This window comes from Theropithecus gelada, chromosome 16 (assembly GCF_003255815.1).
Source record: "Theropithecus gelada isolate Dixy chromosome 16, Tgel_1.0, whole genome shotgun sequence".
NCBI lineage: Eukaryota > Metazoa > Chordata > Mammalia > Primates > Cercopithecidae > Theropithecus > Theropithecus gelada.
Genome location: NC_037684.1, coordinates 15,863,128 through 15,880,551, shown reverse-complemented (window position 1 = coordinate 15,880,551; position 17,424 = coordinate 15,863,128). Strand labels below are relative to the sequence as shown.

The 17,424-nt window shown below is 44.8% G+C and overlaps 1 protein-coding gene across 1 annotated transcript; it reads right to left on the bottom strand.

Annotated features, from left to right (window-relative positions):
* Positions 1-6,302: 6,302 nt before the first annotated feature.
* MRPS23 (mitochondrial ribosomal protein S23) lies at positions 6,303-17,176 on the bottom strand. Its single transcript, XM_025363152.1, has 5 exons — positions 17,073-17,176; positions 16,366-16,536; positions 7,703-7,780; positions 7,444-7,570; positions 6,303-6,754 (listed from the first exon to the last, which is right to left on the bottom strand). The coding sequence occupies exons 1-5, from the start codon at positions 17,114-17,116 to the stop codon at positions 6,602-6,604; spliced, it is 573 nt and encodes a 190-aa protein (XP_025218937.1). The 5' UTR covers positions 17,117-17,176; the 3' UTR covers positions 6,303-6,601.
* Between the last annotated feature and the right edge of the window lie 248 nt (positions 17,177-17,424).

The window sequence follows — 17,424 nt, the reverse complement described above, 5'->3', positions numbered from 1 at the left end:
TAGTGGTGCTGAAACCAACAGGTCCCAGGCGGTGACATTTTCAAACAATCAATATCTCATTATTAACCATAATCACAACCTGATGTTTACTTTTGGAGAAATGTTCAGCAGCAAGAGCACATGCACTTTTCTGCATGTTTCAGAGGCCTGCGATCCTAAATGCCACAATGACTATTCAACAGTGTCCTGCCCATGAGCAAACAGGAGAGATTGATTGTATATCTTTCTCATCCAAGCTGCTCACCAAAAACAAAGCTCAGTTGAAGCCACTGACCTTTCACTAACTGCTGGAAGGAAAATGCTTGATAAATAATAAATAGACCACTATTGGATCTTGCTTAGAACTATCTTTTAATTAAAAGAACTGAGCAGCTAGAAGGTCAGGTGACTGACATTTATTTCAGTTGCAGTCCAGGAAAAGCGTTTGTTGAGGGTAAAATGATACTTGAAATGCATTTTCGTTGTCAGCCAGTATTCCCCAGAAACCCCATCTGTAATCTGCATGGATGGAGGGTGGTGGTGGTGGTGGTGGTGGTGGCGGTGGTGGTGGTGGTGGCTGGCAGTGGCAACATTTTGTAGGGAAGGTAACACTTAACTTCCTGCCTCCTCTGCCTTCCCCTAGCAACCTTTTCTTCTTCGTGCTGCAGCAATAACCACTTGTCTGGTTCAGCATCACCACAGAAACTGCTTCAGGGCTGGGCTCATCCAATCAGGGACCCGCCTGCCACATTGAGCGCTACCCTAGGAGTGACATGAAAGCCATTTCCTGTCTTTTCCACAGGAGGGCAGGTGCCCTTCCTCTGCCAGCCAAGGTGACCTCGACCAAGTTGCTCACTGAACCTGCTCAGCCATCCCTCATCTTACCCAGCATGGTCAAAGGCTCAGAACGCATGACTAACTTAGCCCGAGTCAGGCTCCCACCTTTCGGCTGTTCTGGAATTGAGCTCAGGAACATAGAGACCAGGAAGAAAACAGCCTCGGCCTTCCCCATCCCCTCCTCCACTCGCCTTTGCTTGCTCCGAGCTCCAGTCTTCTGGCTGAGGCTGTGCCAGTTTGCATTGACTATCAGCACCACATCGTGTTCTCTGCCCTAACTCCCATGTACTCAGGAAAACTGCCAGCCCATTCTGAGTCAGGCTTGGTCGCAGATGAAAACTGAGGATGGATGAGGCCCAACTCCGGTGTACCACGTCTGGATTCCCCGGAGCAGGGGCAGGCACCAGTGCCAGCCTCAGAGAAAATCTTACTGTCTCACTTGAGTGGCTTTGCTTAAAAAAAGAAATCTGCTGAAGGTTTTTAAGTGGCACACCATCATTTATTTACAGAGAAAGGTATCACTTTAACAAAATCAGGAATCCTTCGGGGGCAGATTATTCTGTAATACCACTTTCGTTATCAGAGAACTCTCGATACAAAGTGTTCTACAAAACTACAAGAAGAATCGGGCTAGCCTTTTAAGGACACCATCAAAAATCAGGCCTACCCAATAAAAGCAAAGGCAGAGCTCTATAAAATTTGGTGAATCCGGGACCACTTCAACAAGTCTGGACATGTAAGTGATGGAAGATGTGGGATGTGAATTTCTCTTGCTAGCTTTCTCATTCCTCCTATTCTATCACTTAAAGCATTTACCTGCCAGCCCCCCACATCCTGGGTCTCTCTCCACTACCCTTGGAAAGCTCGTTTATTCTCCTGGCTCCAAATCTTACCCCTGTAGACACCTATCCCTTATCTGCCTGCCACTTACATGGTACCATCACCTTCAACTTAGTTGGTTGAGAATTGAAGCTCTCTCCCCGGAGAGCACCAGTTCCACGTCACCAACTGGGTGTTAAGTGATGCTGCTAAGTTTTCTAATCACTCAGGTTTGTGACCTTGGACTTGCTGCCTCCTTTGTGGTCCCTCTGACATGTCTCCTCTTTCCTCCTTCCCTGCCCACTCCTCCATCCCATTCTTTATATCACTCCTAGGCAAACCTTTCTTTGACCTGACACTGCTTTCACTACATTCTTTCCCTGCTCAAACCTCCCCATACCCAACTGGCTCCTCCAGGTAGTTGTCAAGGCCACCGTGCTCTTATCTCATCCTATCTGTTCAAATGGGCTTTTCCACCACTGCTCAAAATAGCAATAAAACCACCTGCCACACATTACAAATGAGCTTTGCACTCAATATCTCAATTAATCCTCACAGCACTAACTGGAAGCCAAAAAGGCAAAGAGTGTCCATATTTTACAGGCTGAAATACTGTGACAGGCACAGGGTCACACAGTAAAAACTGCCTGGAGTATCTAGATCTAGAACCCAAATCTTCTTTACTTGTCTGGTGCAAACTTCGCTGTAACCTGGATATATGCCTTCCTCGCGCCTTGGATTCAGCAAACCCGTAGGAAGGTCTGCTCCTGAAAGGCTGTTTAATGTTTCAATGGGTTAAAAGAATAAGAATTTCTGCCCTCCTGACTGGGCGCGCTGGCTCACACCTGTAATCCCAGCACTTTGGGAGGCCGAGGCGAGCTGATCATGAGGTCAGGAGATTGAGACCATCTGGCTAACACGGTGAAACCCCGTCTCTACTAAAAATACAAAAAATTGGCCGGGCGTGGTAGTGGGCGCCTGTAGTCCCAGCTACTCAGGAGGCCGAGGCAGGAGAATGGCGTGAACTCAGGAGGCAGAGCTTGCAGTGAGGTGAGATCGCACCACTGCTCTCCAACCTGGGTGACAGAGCGAGACTCCATCTCAAAAAAAAAAAAAAAAAAAAAAGGAATATCTGCCCTCTTTTATACTACTTTTTTTTTTTTTTTTCCCCCGAGAAGGCGTCTCCTCTGTTGCCCAGGCTGGGGTGCTGTAGCATGATCTCAGCTCACTGTAATCTCCGCCTCCTGGGTTCAAGCGATTCTCCTGCCTCAGCCTGCCAAGTAGCTGGGATTACAGGTGCCTGCCACCACACCTGGCTAATTTTTGTATTTTTAGTAGAGACAGGGTTTCATCATGTTGCCCAGGCTGGTCTCAAACTCCTGACCTCAGGTGATCTGCCCATTTTGGCTTCCCAAAGTGCTAGGATTACAGGTATGAGCCACCACACCCACCCTATACTCTTAATAGGTAGAGAATCATTACTACTTGAATGAAGGCCACAGTAAATGAGGCAGGAGTACAAACAGTAGACCAGGTAGACCAACAGCAGTGAAGCACCTTATGAATACAATCTGTAGGGGGTTCAGTAAGGGACTTGATATTATGTAGTTTCTGAGCACAGACACCATTTGAAAAGGGCACGGAAGGTTCAATTCCTACAGACCATGGTGGAAGGGACGGTGTTCCTGGCCAAAGAAACTGCATGTACATGTCCATCCCACTGCCTTTCCAGGGTCTCATGCAGTATTCCTAGACAAATCCAGAACTGATTCCTTGCCCCTGAACCTCTACTGTACTTTTATATCAGAGTTTAAAAGGATTCCTGTTCATCTTGCTGTTTCACAAGTCACTCCTGTGGTCCCAACTCGATTTTAAGCTTTTGTTGTTGTTGTTGTTGTTGTTGTTTTTGAGACAGGGTCTTGCTCTGTCGCCCAAGCTGGAGTGCAGTGGCACGATTTCAGCTCAACTGCAGTTTCTGCCTCCTGGGTTCCAGCAATTCTCCTGCCTCAGCCTCCTAGGTAGCTGGTATTATAGGCACACGCCACCACGCCCAGCTAATTTTTTTGTATTTTTAGTAAAGATGGGGTTTCACTATGTTGGCCAGGCTGGTCTCAAACTCCTGACCTCAGGTGATCCGCCCGCCTTGGCCTCCCAAAGTGCTGGGATTACAGGCGTGAGCCACGGAGCCCGGCCTGATTTTAAGCTCTTTAAAGCCAAGAATGCAGTCATGCTTCCATTCTCTCCAAAACGTGATGGGGATCTGATGATGGCTTTTGCCCAAACTATGGGAATAGTTCTGAGTTTCCAGAGTGAGCTTCACACCTTTCACTATGTTTTGATCACTGAGACTCAACCTAAAGAAGTCAATGAGTGACAGCAGCTTTTTTCCCCATCCAGAAATTTGCTATACAGGGATGGTCTTTCCCTTCTGGTCCAGAGTCCCAGTCTGGTTTAACAAGATCAGAATGTGTAGGGAAATGCATTCTCATACATTGCTATGAGAGTCTAGTTAAGCACAATTTCTATGGACGAAGATTTGCAAACTCAAAATGATCTACTCCTTGATCCAGCATCCCGTAACTCTAGCAGCCCATTTGCAACACAGTAAAACAAAGAACACTTTCTTCAGTCGGGCACTGATTAAATCACAGTGGATCTCTGAGACATATTAACTAGAAAAGCAAGGTACAGAACAGTATGCATAGTGTCCCATCCATGCCCAAAATATTTCTGGAAGAACACACAAGGAAATGGTGACAGTGGTGGCCTCAGGGAAGGGAAAAAGGGTGGCTGGTGAACAGGGGTGGTAGACTAGCTTTTTACTGTTAAGTTTTGAACCATGTGCATGTATAATTTTTTTAAAGAATTATGCAACAAATAACTTCTTTAAAAGTCTTCAGCCCCAGTACAGTGGCTCAGGCCTGTAATCCCAGCACTTCGGGAGGCTGAGGCAGGAGGATCGCTTGAGGCCAGGAGTTTGAGATCAGGCCAGCCTGGGCAACAGAGCAAGATTCCATCTCTACAAAAAAAAAAAAAAAAAAAAAGGTTAAAGAGCTAGGCGTGGTGGCACATGCCTGTGGTCCCAGCTATTCGGGAGGTGGGCCAGGATGGCTTAGGCCCAGGAGTTTAAGACTGCAGCGGCATATGCACCACTGCACCCAGCCTGGGTGACCCAGTGAGACCCCCATCTCCTAAAATTTTAATAAAATGTAAGGCCAGGCATGGTGGCTCACGCCTGTAATCCCAGCATTTTGGGAGGTTGAGACAGGTGGATCACTTGAGGCCAGCAGTTTGAGATCAGCCTGGGCAACATGGTAAAACCTGTCTCTACTAAACATACAAAAATTAGCCAGGCTTCATGGCATACACCTGTAATCCCAGCTACTCGGGAGGCTGAGGCAGGAGAACTGCTCGAACCCAGGAGGCGGAGGTTGCAGTGAGCCAAGATGGCTCCACTGTACTCCAGCCTGGGAAACAGAGTGATACTCCATCGCTAAAAAAAAAAAAATTAAAAATCTACAAGAGGAGGAAAACAAACAAAAATGGGACATCAACCCAGACATGAAGGAAAAAAATTTTTTTAAGTCTTCATCATTGTGGCAAAAAAAACCCTGCCCTTAAAAACCCAGAAACCTAAGGTTTAAAGAGATGAGTGACCCCTCAATTCTTTGTTCCTCTGAGAACAGACTGTGTCTTTCATCTGCTTTTTAAGTCCTCTTCCCAAGGTCTGGCCCGATGTTTGGTCTCAATGGTTCTGTAATGTCTTTGAATGGATGAAATTTACTTCCCTACCAAAAAGCAAAGCATTCTCCAAATGCAAGCAATTGTGAAACAGTGATAAAGGTCGAGGGGGAAGCAGCAGGGCTGAGAGCTGCTTTTGCCTCATGTATTCATTCACCTGCATAACTGAGCACCCACGTGCATGGATGTGTACCATGTCCAGACTGTGAGATGTGGACCTGCCTCACAGCGTACCAGGAGAGACGAGACCACACACAAAGAACCACTGGATAGAAAAGCTACATGAGTTTTAAAATAGGGAATTTCTGAAGCAGCTTACTACTGACAGCTGAAAACCACTGGCTTGACCACATATACAAAGGCTGCAATCTCAGAGGGATATTTCATGTATTTAGTAAAACCTAGGGAAATGAGGAAGGCAGGGCAGTTGATAAAGACTTGTAGGTACACCTTGGCCCCAGGGAGGCAGGTGGATGCTGGTGGAGAGCATCACCTAAATTAGCTGCCTCCTTTCTTGGCAATCCTGTTATCTACACCATATGAATCCAGTCTTTAGCTGGATATAACCATTCATTCACTTATTCATTCAGCAAGTATTTACTGAACAGCCTAGTCTGTGCAGACCTATGTTAACTGTCTCCAGCACACTCAATCCATGACATTAAAGTTACAGTTTTGGCCTTTGTGCATTAGCAATGACAGGTCCTCACTCTTACCACAAAGCGCAAGTCAGCTTGGCCTCTCAAGTGGAGAAATAATCATTCTATAGCAAGAAGTACAAATATTCTCTGCAGACAAAACCAGTTAGCCAAGGGATCACACCATGTGTACATGTAGAAGTTTGATGGATCAGAAGAAATATGTACCAGGGAATCAAATGTAGCCAGCCCACATACTAACAAACATCAAAGCAAGCCTAGTCAGACTGAGTCCCATTTGAACAATCTTTATAAAGGTTTCTTCATGTTATTTACAATTCAAAGTAAATTTACTTTATAAGCAGCTAGGGAATTCTTTATTTAGTAATGTCCTAACATAAAAGTTCGCATAACTGCTTCTGTCAAACTATGATACCGAGCTTTATGACAACCCAGAAATAACTAAGAGAAGGCAAACATAATACCTTAGAGATCAGGAAACATTTACACAGTTCAACTGTTTAAAAATAGCTCAACATTCAGCCAGTGAGTAGCGTGAATGCCAGCATACACAGTATACAGGTCCTTCAGGGAGGCGAGAGACCTTTCAACTGGTCTGCAGGTGCCTCCAAATGCTGGTCCTGTGGAACTTCTTTCTGAGTCTCGTTCTCTTCCACCGCAGTCTGTGGTCTGACACTCAAGTGTTCGGATTTCCAGGAATCGTGACTACCTTCATGTTGCTTAAAAGACCAGATGTAAGTATCACACAGGTGTTATATTTTCACTCAATTAATTGGCTAAAGATATATAACTAGGCATATTCTATCACTGAGTGAAAAATTTAGCACTAATATCTCAGATCCCATTCTACTATAACAAATAGTAAACATGATTTTAAAAAGTCTATAGAACCACAATTTCAAAAGCCCTAATGACGACTCACTTGTTTCAAGTAGCACTCATTACCACAAAATTCTAGTATATTCAGTGTAACAGTATTTGACCTGGAGTTTAAGAACATAAGCCAAGGTTAGGGAAAGAAAACCAAGTCTCTCTTTAACTTCCATCAGATTGGCAACTCTGGTCAACCCTCTGCATCTGCAGGTTCTACATATGCAGATTCAATAAACCACAGATCAAAAATATTTTAGCAGTAAATAAATAAAAAAATAACAATAAAAAATATAAATTTTTAAAAATAGAGTATAACTACTTATATAGCATTTACATTGTGTTATGTAAGTGATTTAGATATGATTAAAGTATATGGGAGGATATGTGTAGGTTATATGCAAAACCTACAGCACTTTATAAAAGGGATTTGAGCATCCGTGAATTTTGGTATCCGCAGGGGCCCTAGTACCAAACCCCTGTGCATACTGAGGGACAACTATAAACCCAGTAACAATTTTAACAATGAACTACTCACAGTCCTTGCTTTGCCAACTCGTCTTAAAATGACACCTTCTGCCAATAAAGCCTTCCCTGTTTCCACAAATAACTTCTCTTCATCTGTTTCTCCAAGTTTCTGCAGCTCAGTGTACTTCTCCACAAACCTGTAATTCCAAGCAGTCACATTTTAGGTCTGTTTGTAAGCGTTGTTAAGACACGCTGTTACACAGTACCAAATGGATAACGAAATCCTTAAAAAATAATATGAATAGCCTAGGACTTATAAAATGGCTTACCGTTGACAGGTAGACTTGAAGTTTGGATTGAACAGATCAAAAGCTCTTTGACCAGGCCCATACACTGAATAAAACTTCCTAGAAAATGCAAACAACATAATATAAATCTCTGATTATAGACTGTGAATGAGAATGGAATAAAATAAATAAAGAGTAAGTGCTAGTTCCTGAAGAGTTAAGTACAGTACAACCCACAAAGCCTAAGCTGAACAGTTTTGTTTTTTTAGATAAGTAATGCACACATACACATGGTAAATACATCAAATAGCACAAAAGGGTGGCCAGTGAAAAGTAACACTCCCTCCCATTTCTGCACCCCAGCCCCCCAGTTCCCTTCCCAGGAAGCAATACTAACCAATTTCTTGTATATCCATCCAGAAATATTCCACTAATATACTAGCACATATGCACTCATTCCCTGTCCCCAGCCACATTTTTAACCCAAAGAATAGTAAACCTTGCTCTACATCTTGCCTTTTTAAAAACTGAGGTATGGCTATGCACAGTGGCTCATGCCTATAATCCCAGCAGTTTGGGAGGCTGAGGCAGGCAGATTACTTGAGACCAGGAGTTCAACATGGTGAAACCCCATCTCTACTAAAAATACAAAGAAATTAGCAGGCATGGTGGCATATGCCTGTAGTCACAGCTACTTGGGAGGGTTAGGTGGGAGAATCGCTTGAATCCAGGAGGCGGAGGTTGCAGTAAGTGGAGATCACACCACTGCACTCCAGCCTGGGCGACAGAACAAGACTCTGTCGCAAAAAATAATAACAAAATAAAAATAAATAATAAAAACTGAGATAAAATTCACACATCATAAAATTAACTCTCCCCCTCCCCCCGCCCAAAGAGACAGGGTCTCACTGTGTCACCCAGGCAGGTAGCAGTGCTGTGATCATAGCTCACTGCAGCCTCAAACTCCTGGGCTCAAGCAATCCTCCTGCCTCAGCCTCCTGAGTAGCTGGAACTACAGGTTCGCAGCACCACCATGCCTGCCTAAGTTTTAAATTTTTTTGTAGAGATACAGTCTCACTATGTTGCCCAGGCTGGTCTTGAACTGCTAGCCTCAAGAGATCCTCTCACCTTGGCTTCCAAAAATCCTGGGCTTACAGATATCAGCCACTGTCCCCAGCCCAAATTTAACATTTTTCAGTGTGCAATTAAGTGACATGTAGAAAACTCACAAAGCTGTGCAACTAACACCTCTATCTAGTTCCAAAACACTGTCATCACCCCCAAAGGAGGCACTGTATCTGAGCAGTCACTCCCCATTTCTCCTCCCTACATCTTGCCTTATCAGTGCATGGAGATTGTTTCCAGTCCTTTGCTACTCTAAACCGTGCTGCAATCATTATCTCTATTTATAATTTTAGCGCACCACGTAAATAAGTCTGTGGCATAAATTCACAAATGTGGTATTACTGGATCAAGGTACGTGCCTTTGTAATTAAGCCTTCCAAATTGCCAAAATGCTTTCCAAAGTGGCCGCACCAATTTACATTCACATCGGTAATACATGAGTGCCTATCTCTGCACACCCTGACCAAATGACATTCTCCAGCTGAGCATAGAGGCTCATACATATAATCCCACCTGCTTGGGAAGCTGAGGCAGGAGGATCTTTTGAGGCCAGAAGCTCACCACCAGCTTGGGCAATATGGTGAGACCTGAGACCCTGTCTCTAAAAGAAAAAGAAACAAAACAAAACAAAACAAATAAATATATATACACACACACATGAGCCAGGTGCAGTGGCTCACACCTGTAATCCCAGTGAAAAAATATATATATATTTAGACCAGGTGTGGTGACTGATGCCTGTAATTCCAGCACTTTGGGAAGCCAAGGCAGGAGGATCACTTGAGGCCAGGAGTTCAAGACCAGCCTGAGCAATATAGTGGGACCCCATCTCTACAAAAAAATTAAAAATTAGCCAGGAATGGTGGCATACACCTGTAGTCCCAGCTACTCAGGAGGCTGAGGTGGGAGGATCACTTGAGACCAGGAGGTCAAGGCTGCAGTGAGCCATGATAGGCGCCACTGCATCCCACCCTGGGTGAGATCCTGTCTCAAAAACAAACAAAAAAATACACAAACACACACACACACATATACACACATACACACGCACACACGTTCTCCAACTTTTTGATCTTAGCCAACCTGATAGGTAAGGAACCAGAACTCTTTATAGTTTTAATTTGCTTTTCTTTTGAAAGAGACTGGACATCTTTTCGAGTTTAAGAGCAAACTGAATTTCCTTTACTGTGAACTGTCCAAGTTCTTTGTCCACTTTTTGATTTGATGGCTGCTGTGGACTAAATGTGTCCCACCAAAATTAGTATGTTGAAATCCTAATCCCCAATGTGATGGTATTTAGAGATGGAGACTTTCGGAGATAATCAGGTCATGGTAATCAGCCCTCATGATGCGATGAGTGCCCCGATAAGAGATAGGAGAGCTTGCTTCCACTCTCTGCTCCTCTCAATGTGAGGAATCAGGAAGACAGTCCTACCCAGAACCTGACCCTACTGGCACCCTGATCTCATACTTCCCAGCATCTGGAACTATGAGAAAGAAATTTCGTTTGTTTATAAGCCACCTGGTCTAGGGTAATTTGTTATAGCAGCCCAAACTATGACAGTGGTCTCTTTCTTAATGATTTCTAAGCAAACTTTGTAGCCACATACATAGAAAATTAGTCCTTTGTCATATTGCAAAAGTCCATTGCAAAGATCTTTCCCAGTTTGTTGGCTGTCTTTTGATTTTGCTTATGGTACTTTTTTTTTTTAATTTTTTTTTTTTTTTTGAGACGGAGTCTCGCTCTGTCACCCAGGCTGGAGTGCAGTGGCGCGATCTCGGCTCACTGCAAGCTCCGCCTCCCGGGTTCACGCCATTCTCCTGCCTCAGCCTCCTGAGTAGCTGGGACTACAGGCGCCCGCCACTGCGCCCGGCTAATTTTTTGTATTTTTAGTAGAGACAGGGTTTCACCGTGGTCTCGATCTCCTGACCTTGTGATCCGCCCGCCTCGGCCTCCCAAAGTGCTGGGATTACAGGCGTGAGCCACCGCGCCCGGCTATGGTACTTTTTTATACAGAAAATTTTATTATTTTCTTTTTTTTTTGAGAGGGAGTCTCGCTCTGTCGCCCAGGCTGGAGTGCAGTGGCTGGATCTCAGCTCACTGCAAGCTCCGCCTCCCGGGTTTACACCATTCTCCTGCCTCAGCCTCCCGAGTAGCTGGGACTACAGGCGCCCGCCACCTCGCCCGGCTAGTTTTTTGTATTTTTTAGTAGAGACAGGATTTCACCGTGTTAGCCAGGATGGTCTCCATCTCCTGACCTTGTGATCCGCCCATCTCGGCCTCCCAAAGTGCTGGGATTACAGGCTTGAGCCACCGCGCCTGGCCAATATTTTCTTTTATGGCTTCGGAGTTTTATATCATGCTTAAAAAGACCTTTATCACTCAGATGATTTTTTAATTCTCCCATGTTTTCTTCCAGTACTGTTATGATCTCACTTTTTACACTTAGGTTTTAATACATCTTTTTGTTTTATTTATTTTGTTGTAAGTGCCTTCTTTTTTTTTTTTTTTTTAAAGAGATGGGGTCTTGCCATGTTGCCAGGCTGTTCTGAGTGCAGTGGCTATTCACAGGTACAATCATAGTGTACTACAACCTTGAACTCCTAGACTCCAATGGTCCTCCTTCCTCAGCCTCCCAAGTAGCTGGAACTACTGGCATGTACAACCACTCTATAAGCTTTTTTAAATATCAAAAACACCAAAAAAAAAAAAAAAAAGAGGGCCACAAAGAGCTTCAATAAATTATATAAATACAAGATAATATTTTGGCATTTATAGAAATAATTTTTATATGTTCTGACAATAGTAAAAAATTTAAGAATAAAAAAAGAATTTAAAGAAATAATATTTAACAGGCTGGGCATGGTGGCTCATGCCTGTAATCCCAGCACTTTGGGAGGCCGAGGTGGGTGGATCACTAGAGGTCAGGAGTTCAAGACCAGCCTGGCCAACATGGTGAAACCCCGTCTCCCTAAGAAAACAAACAAAAAAAAAAAACAAAACAAAATTAGCCAGGCGTGGTGACACATGCTTGTGATTCCAGCTACTCGGGAGGCCAAGGAGGAGAATCGCTTGAACCTGGGAGGTGAAGGTTGCAGTGAGCTGAGATTGAGCCACTGCACTCCAGCCTGGGAGAGAGAGAGCGCAACACTCTGTCGCAAAAAAAAAAAAAAAAAAAAAAAAAGGTAGTATTTAACAAGAGGGACCAGTAAACTATTCCACATTCTCCAATCATTTATCACCCAGTTCCAATGTTATCTACAGCAGAAGCACAAATGATTTTTTTTAAATTTTTTTTTAACTTCTTTATTTTTGAGACGGAGTCTCGCTCTATCGCCCAGGCTGGAGTGCAGTGGTGCAAACTCGGCTCACTGCAACCTCTGCCTCCTGGGTTAAAGCGATCCTCCCACTTCAGCCTCCAGATTAGCTGGGACTACACGTGCACGCCACCACGCCTGGCTGATTTTTGCATTTTTAGTAGAGATGGGGTTTCACCATGTTGCCCAGGCTGCTTTCGAACTCCTGACCTGAAGTGATCCACCCGCCTCAGCCTCCTAAAGTGCCGGGATTATACCTGAGCAAAGCACAAATGATTTTAATGTATCAATGAACCACAAAGTGCATGCAATGGGTCTGAGAAGAAAGGTGCTGAAAAAGCATTTAATCTCCTTAAAGATCTCATGTCCTATGCCGAAAATTTCCAAGTAGAGCAAGAACATACTTGTTCTGCTACCTTAAAGGAGTGCTGGGATTAGGGGGCCCAGGGGGAAGCCTGGGCTCCAATTCAGAACATAATGACCTTATAAATTCCATTTTCTAGCATCCTGAAATAACAGTAAGAATAATGGATGTGTATTATCAAAGTCAATTAGGCACATTCATTGGTCTAAATATTTAAGAGAAAAAGGAACTAGACAAATTCTAGGTACTAAAAGCTAACTAACATCAGTATTCAAGGGGAGGGGCTTTGTCACTAAACTCCTAGTGAGAGATTTACCACTTATTTAGATTCAGATAAATGTATAGGGATGCTAAATGTGGCCATAGAAGTGGTTTCTAGCCTACTGTTGCTGAAATTGTTTCAGAAAACTAATAAAACTCTGATGGCCATTCTCCAAACAGTCCCAATTCTGGCCCTCCACCATTCCTCTCCAAGGAATTTTCTTGCATTTCTCTCTACCAGCCTCGTAGTTCATCTGTTCATTAATCCATTAGCTTCTTCATTCAAGAGACAATTAATAAGCAACTTACATGCCACACATTGGGCTAGGCACTGAAGTTATAGGAATGAATGTGACAATGCCTGGCCCATGACAGTGCTTAATGAATGTTTGTTACTGAATAAAGACAGGGCATTTGTAATGTAGAGCTATTAAAGACAAGCTAAGGCCACAACAGGGGCAGTATGAACAAAGCTCTCAGGGCATACAAAAGGGGAAACATGAAAACTGACTGGCAGCAGAAAAGTAGTCCCAAAAGAGTTGTGACATCTATTTTCTTTTTTTTTTAGTATGAAAAAAATAGAGAACTTTAAAGATATTTTTAAGACTGTTGCTAGGAGGCCGGGCAGGGTGGCTCATACCTGTAATCCCAACACTTTAGGAAGCCGACGTGGGCGGATCACAAGGTCAGGAGTTCGAGACCAGCCTGACCAACATGGTAAAACCCCATCTCTACTAAAAATACAAAAATTAACCAGGCGTGGTGGCGTGCACTTGTAATTCCAGCTACTTAGGAGGCTGAGGCAGGAGAACTGCTTGGACCCGGGAGGTGGAGGTTGCAGTGAGCCAAAATTACACCACTGCACTCCAGCCTGGGTGATAGAGCGAGATTCCATCTCAAAAACAACAACAACAACAACAACAAAGAATGTTGCTAGGAAACCATTAGAAGCACATTTTCTGTGACTAAGTTTTGGGAAAAGGAGAGTGAAGGAGGAAAGAAGATTAAAGAATGAATATTTCTACTAGTTTCAACCCCTCATTTGCACTTTGAAAGATAACTCAGAAAAAGAGAGTTGAGTTTACTGAAAAAGACTTTCCCAAACCCGCTAAGCCTAAAGGCAATGAAGCCAGCAAAAAGAAAAAGTGAGTAGATTTGAATACATAAAATACTTCAGTGCCTAGCACAATGTTTAGCACAATGCTTAACACATAGAAGGCACCAAAAAAATTAGTGGAATGAAATAACCAGCTTCTATAAATTAAACAAGCATTATTAATAACAAATAACATATAAATAAATGTCTGGAGTGTATGTCAAAGACTTAGTATCTTCAATTCAATAAAGAATTCTTACTGATCAATAATAACAATTATTAAAATAGGTAAAGAAGACAGATATTTCAAAAATAAATTCAAATGGCCAATAATCATGAAAGTAGAGAAACTTGTCAAAGAAACAGAAATTAAAATCTCTAGACACAATTACTGGTTTTCTTTTCCCAAGACAGAGTCTTGCTCTGTCGCCCAGGCTGGAGTGCAGTGGCGTCATCTCAGCTCACTGCAACCTCCGCCACCAAGGTTCAAGCTATTCTCCTGCCTCAGCCTCCCAAGCAGCTGGGATTACATGCCCGGGCCACCACACCCAGCTAATTTTTTAATTTTTAGTAGAGACGGGGTTTCATCATGTTGGCCAGGTTGGTTTCGAACTCCTGATCTCGTGATCCGCCTGCCTAGGCTTCCCAAAGTGCTGGGGTTATTATTTTAAAACTACCTAGATCAGCCAGGTGCAGTGGCTCATGCCTATAATCCCAGCACTTTGGGAGGCCAAGGCAGGCAGATCATGAGGTCAGGAGATCAAGACCATCCTGGCTAACACGGTGAAACACCGTCTCTACTAAAAATACACAAATTAGCCAGGCGTGGTGGCAGTCGCCTATAGTCCCAGCTACTCAGGAGGCTGAGGCAGGAGAATGGCGTGAACCCGGAAGGCAGAGCTTACAGTGAGCCAAGATCGTGCCACTGCACGCCAGCCTGGGAGACAGAGTGAGACTCCGATTCAAAAACAAAAAAAAAACAAAAAAAAACTACCTAGATGAGGATCCTGTCTCTTTTGGAGACAGGGTCTCCCTCTGTTGCCCAGGCTGGAGTGCAGTGGTGCAATCTCAGCTCACTGCAACCTCCACCTTCTAGGTTCAAGCAATTCTCCCACCTCAGCCTCCAGAGTAGCTGGGACTACAGGCACCCACCACCATGCCCGGCTAATTTTTGGTATTTTAGTCAAGACAGGGTTTCACCATGTTGCCCAAAGTGGTCTCGAACTCCTGAACTCAGGCAATCTGCCCGCCTCAGCCTCCCAAAGTGCTAGGATTACAGGCATGGGCCACCATACCGGGCTCAGAAAAAAAAAATCTTAAATAATCATTACCAATACTGACAAGGATAAAGTAAGAACTCTCAGAAACTGCTAATCAGAGTGTAAACTAAGACAACTCCCTTTTTTTTTTTCGGTAGAGACAAGTCCTGCTATGTTGCCCAGGCTGGTCTCAAACTCCTGGGCACAAGCTATCCTCGCCTACGCCTCCCAGAGCACTGGGATTACAGGCACAAGCTACCACATTCAGCCTGTGATTTCTTCTTTATGCTTTCCTCGTGTATCTAAATTTTCTACAAGTAGCATGTGTTGCTTTTAGAAAAAAAGAGGAAATACTCTTGCCACTGAGCTTAAGAAAAAAAGAGAAAAGGGATGCTAAAAAAAAAATAAGCAAAGAACACATGATTTTCCTTTAAATTCCTAGTGATTTGTCTCACTCTGTCGCCGAGGCTGGAGTGCAGTGGTGCAATCTCGGCTCACTGCAACCTCCACCTCCCAGGTTCAAGCAATTCTCCTGTCTCAGCCTCCCGAGTAGCTGGGACTACAGGCACCCACCACCATGCCCGGCTAATTTTTGTATTTTTAGTAGAGACGGGGTTTCACCATATTGGTCTGATTCGTCTCGAACTCCTGACCTCAGGTGATCCGCCCGCCTTGGCCTCCCAAAGTGTTGGGATTACAGGCGTGAGCCACCACGCCCGGCCTCTCTTAGACTTTTAAGCATCCTTTCATCTGAGTGGCTTCAAAGATCCGGACTACTAGATCCACAGACCACGTTCCTCCTATCTCTACTCCTGGAGAAGGCAGGCATAATGATCACCATAAGCTTGGAGTCAGAGATGTGATTCTCAGATCTGCCACCCTCCTATGTATTTAGTAATTAATAGAAGTTAGCTAATTTCCCGGAGCTTTGCAGTCTCCTTGAATAAAACGGAAACAATACTTCCTTGTAAGTTAGAGTAAGGCCTTTAGAGAATGAGATAATGCTTGCAAAGAGCTTAGTACAGTTCCTGGCCCAAAGCAGATGCCCAGAAACAGGCAGCTATAATTGCAATGATCTTTCAGTTGCTGGGCTCCAGATTCCAGTTTTCAGAACTTCAGTTTCACTATGGGGAAGGGGTGCTGACTCCCTAATTTGGCTAGATAAGTCTTCTCCACAGGCAAGCCCCTGACTCAATTTCATATTTGAATTCCCAGACTGCTACCGAAACCTCCCCTTCTTAAGTTCTGTTGCCTCCTGTCCACTATAGGGCTGAGCACTCACGCTCTAATCTGATCCTCGTGGTACCAGATGTCCTGGATGGAAGCTTTGGCTTTGCCATATCGCAATCGGGGTCTTTGGAAGACAGGCTCCCTCAGCGGGGGAAAGGCGTTATATATGTCCAACCACAGAGGTTTCTCCTTCAGCACCCCGGCCCGAATCAGGTTCCGAGTCCTTAGAGAGGGAACAGAACGAAACTGGGTCATTTGCAGTAGCCTGCCAAAGCCCCTGAATCAGTCTAGCACAGCTTGGGACATTAAAGGTATTACGCGGTTTGCAACACAGATCGGGGGAGGACTGCTCCCCACCTACAGGGAAGGTCTGTCCACATCCCAAACCAAACTAACAACGCTCAGGGGTTAAATCCCTCTATCTTCTTTTGTGCGTCCCACCCACGTTCCGTCACGGAAAAATTCAAGAGCGGTCTAGTCAGGCCCATCGGGCTCTTCCTCCCTTCCTCTTCCCAGAGACCTCCACTCGGGGAGAGGCGGCTGCAATAATCTTTAACATGACACATAAACGCAAGGAGAGGTATCCTCAGGCACAACTATTCGAAGCCAGAAGAAAACATGGGCGTCTCACCCAGCTCAGCCCCCGCACCCTGCAGAACGCCTCGCCCTGCTCAGGTCCGCCCCAAGGAAGAGCGTGACCAGCTGAGAACCCCAGCCTGGGGGAAGCACCCTCAGCCCACCGCGGCTCGGAGCACACACCTCGAGAAGACGCTCCCTACGGTTTCCAGCCGGCTGCCTGCCATGATCTGCGCCTGGGATCAAGCGTGACTAGCTGCTACCGGAACCGGAAGCGGCTGCTCCAGATAAAGGGCGCATAAGTTGCTGGCCGAGCCGAGGATCACTGTGCTTTCACCACAGCCCCTGCGGGAGAGCGGCGCAGGCAGAAGCAAGTGATAGGCCGAACGGGCGCGCTCCGAGGTTACTTGCCAGTTTCAGGCAGGAGCACTCGATAGCAGAGCCAAAAGGGAGGGAGCGAGCCAAAGCCGGACAGAAATAATAAATGACCGAGCTGGGGGAGGGATTCATTATGGTGGTTGCTTTACTCTCTGTC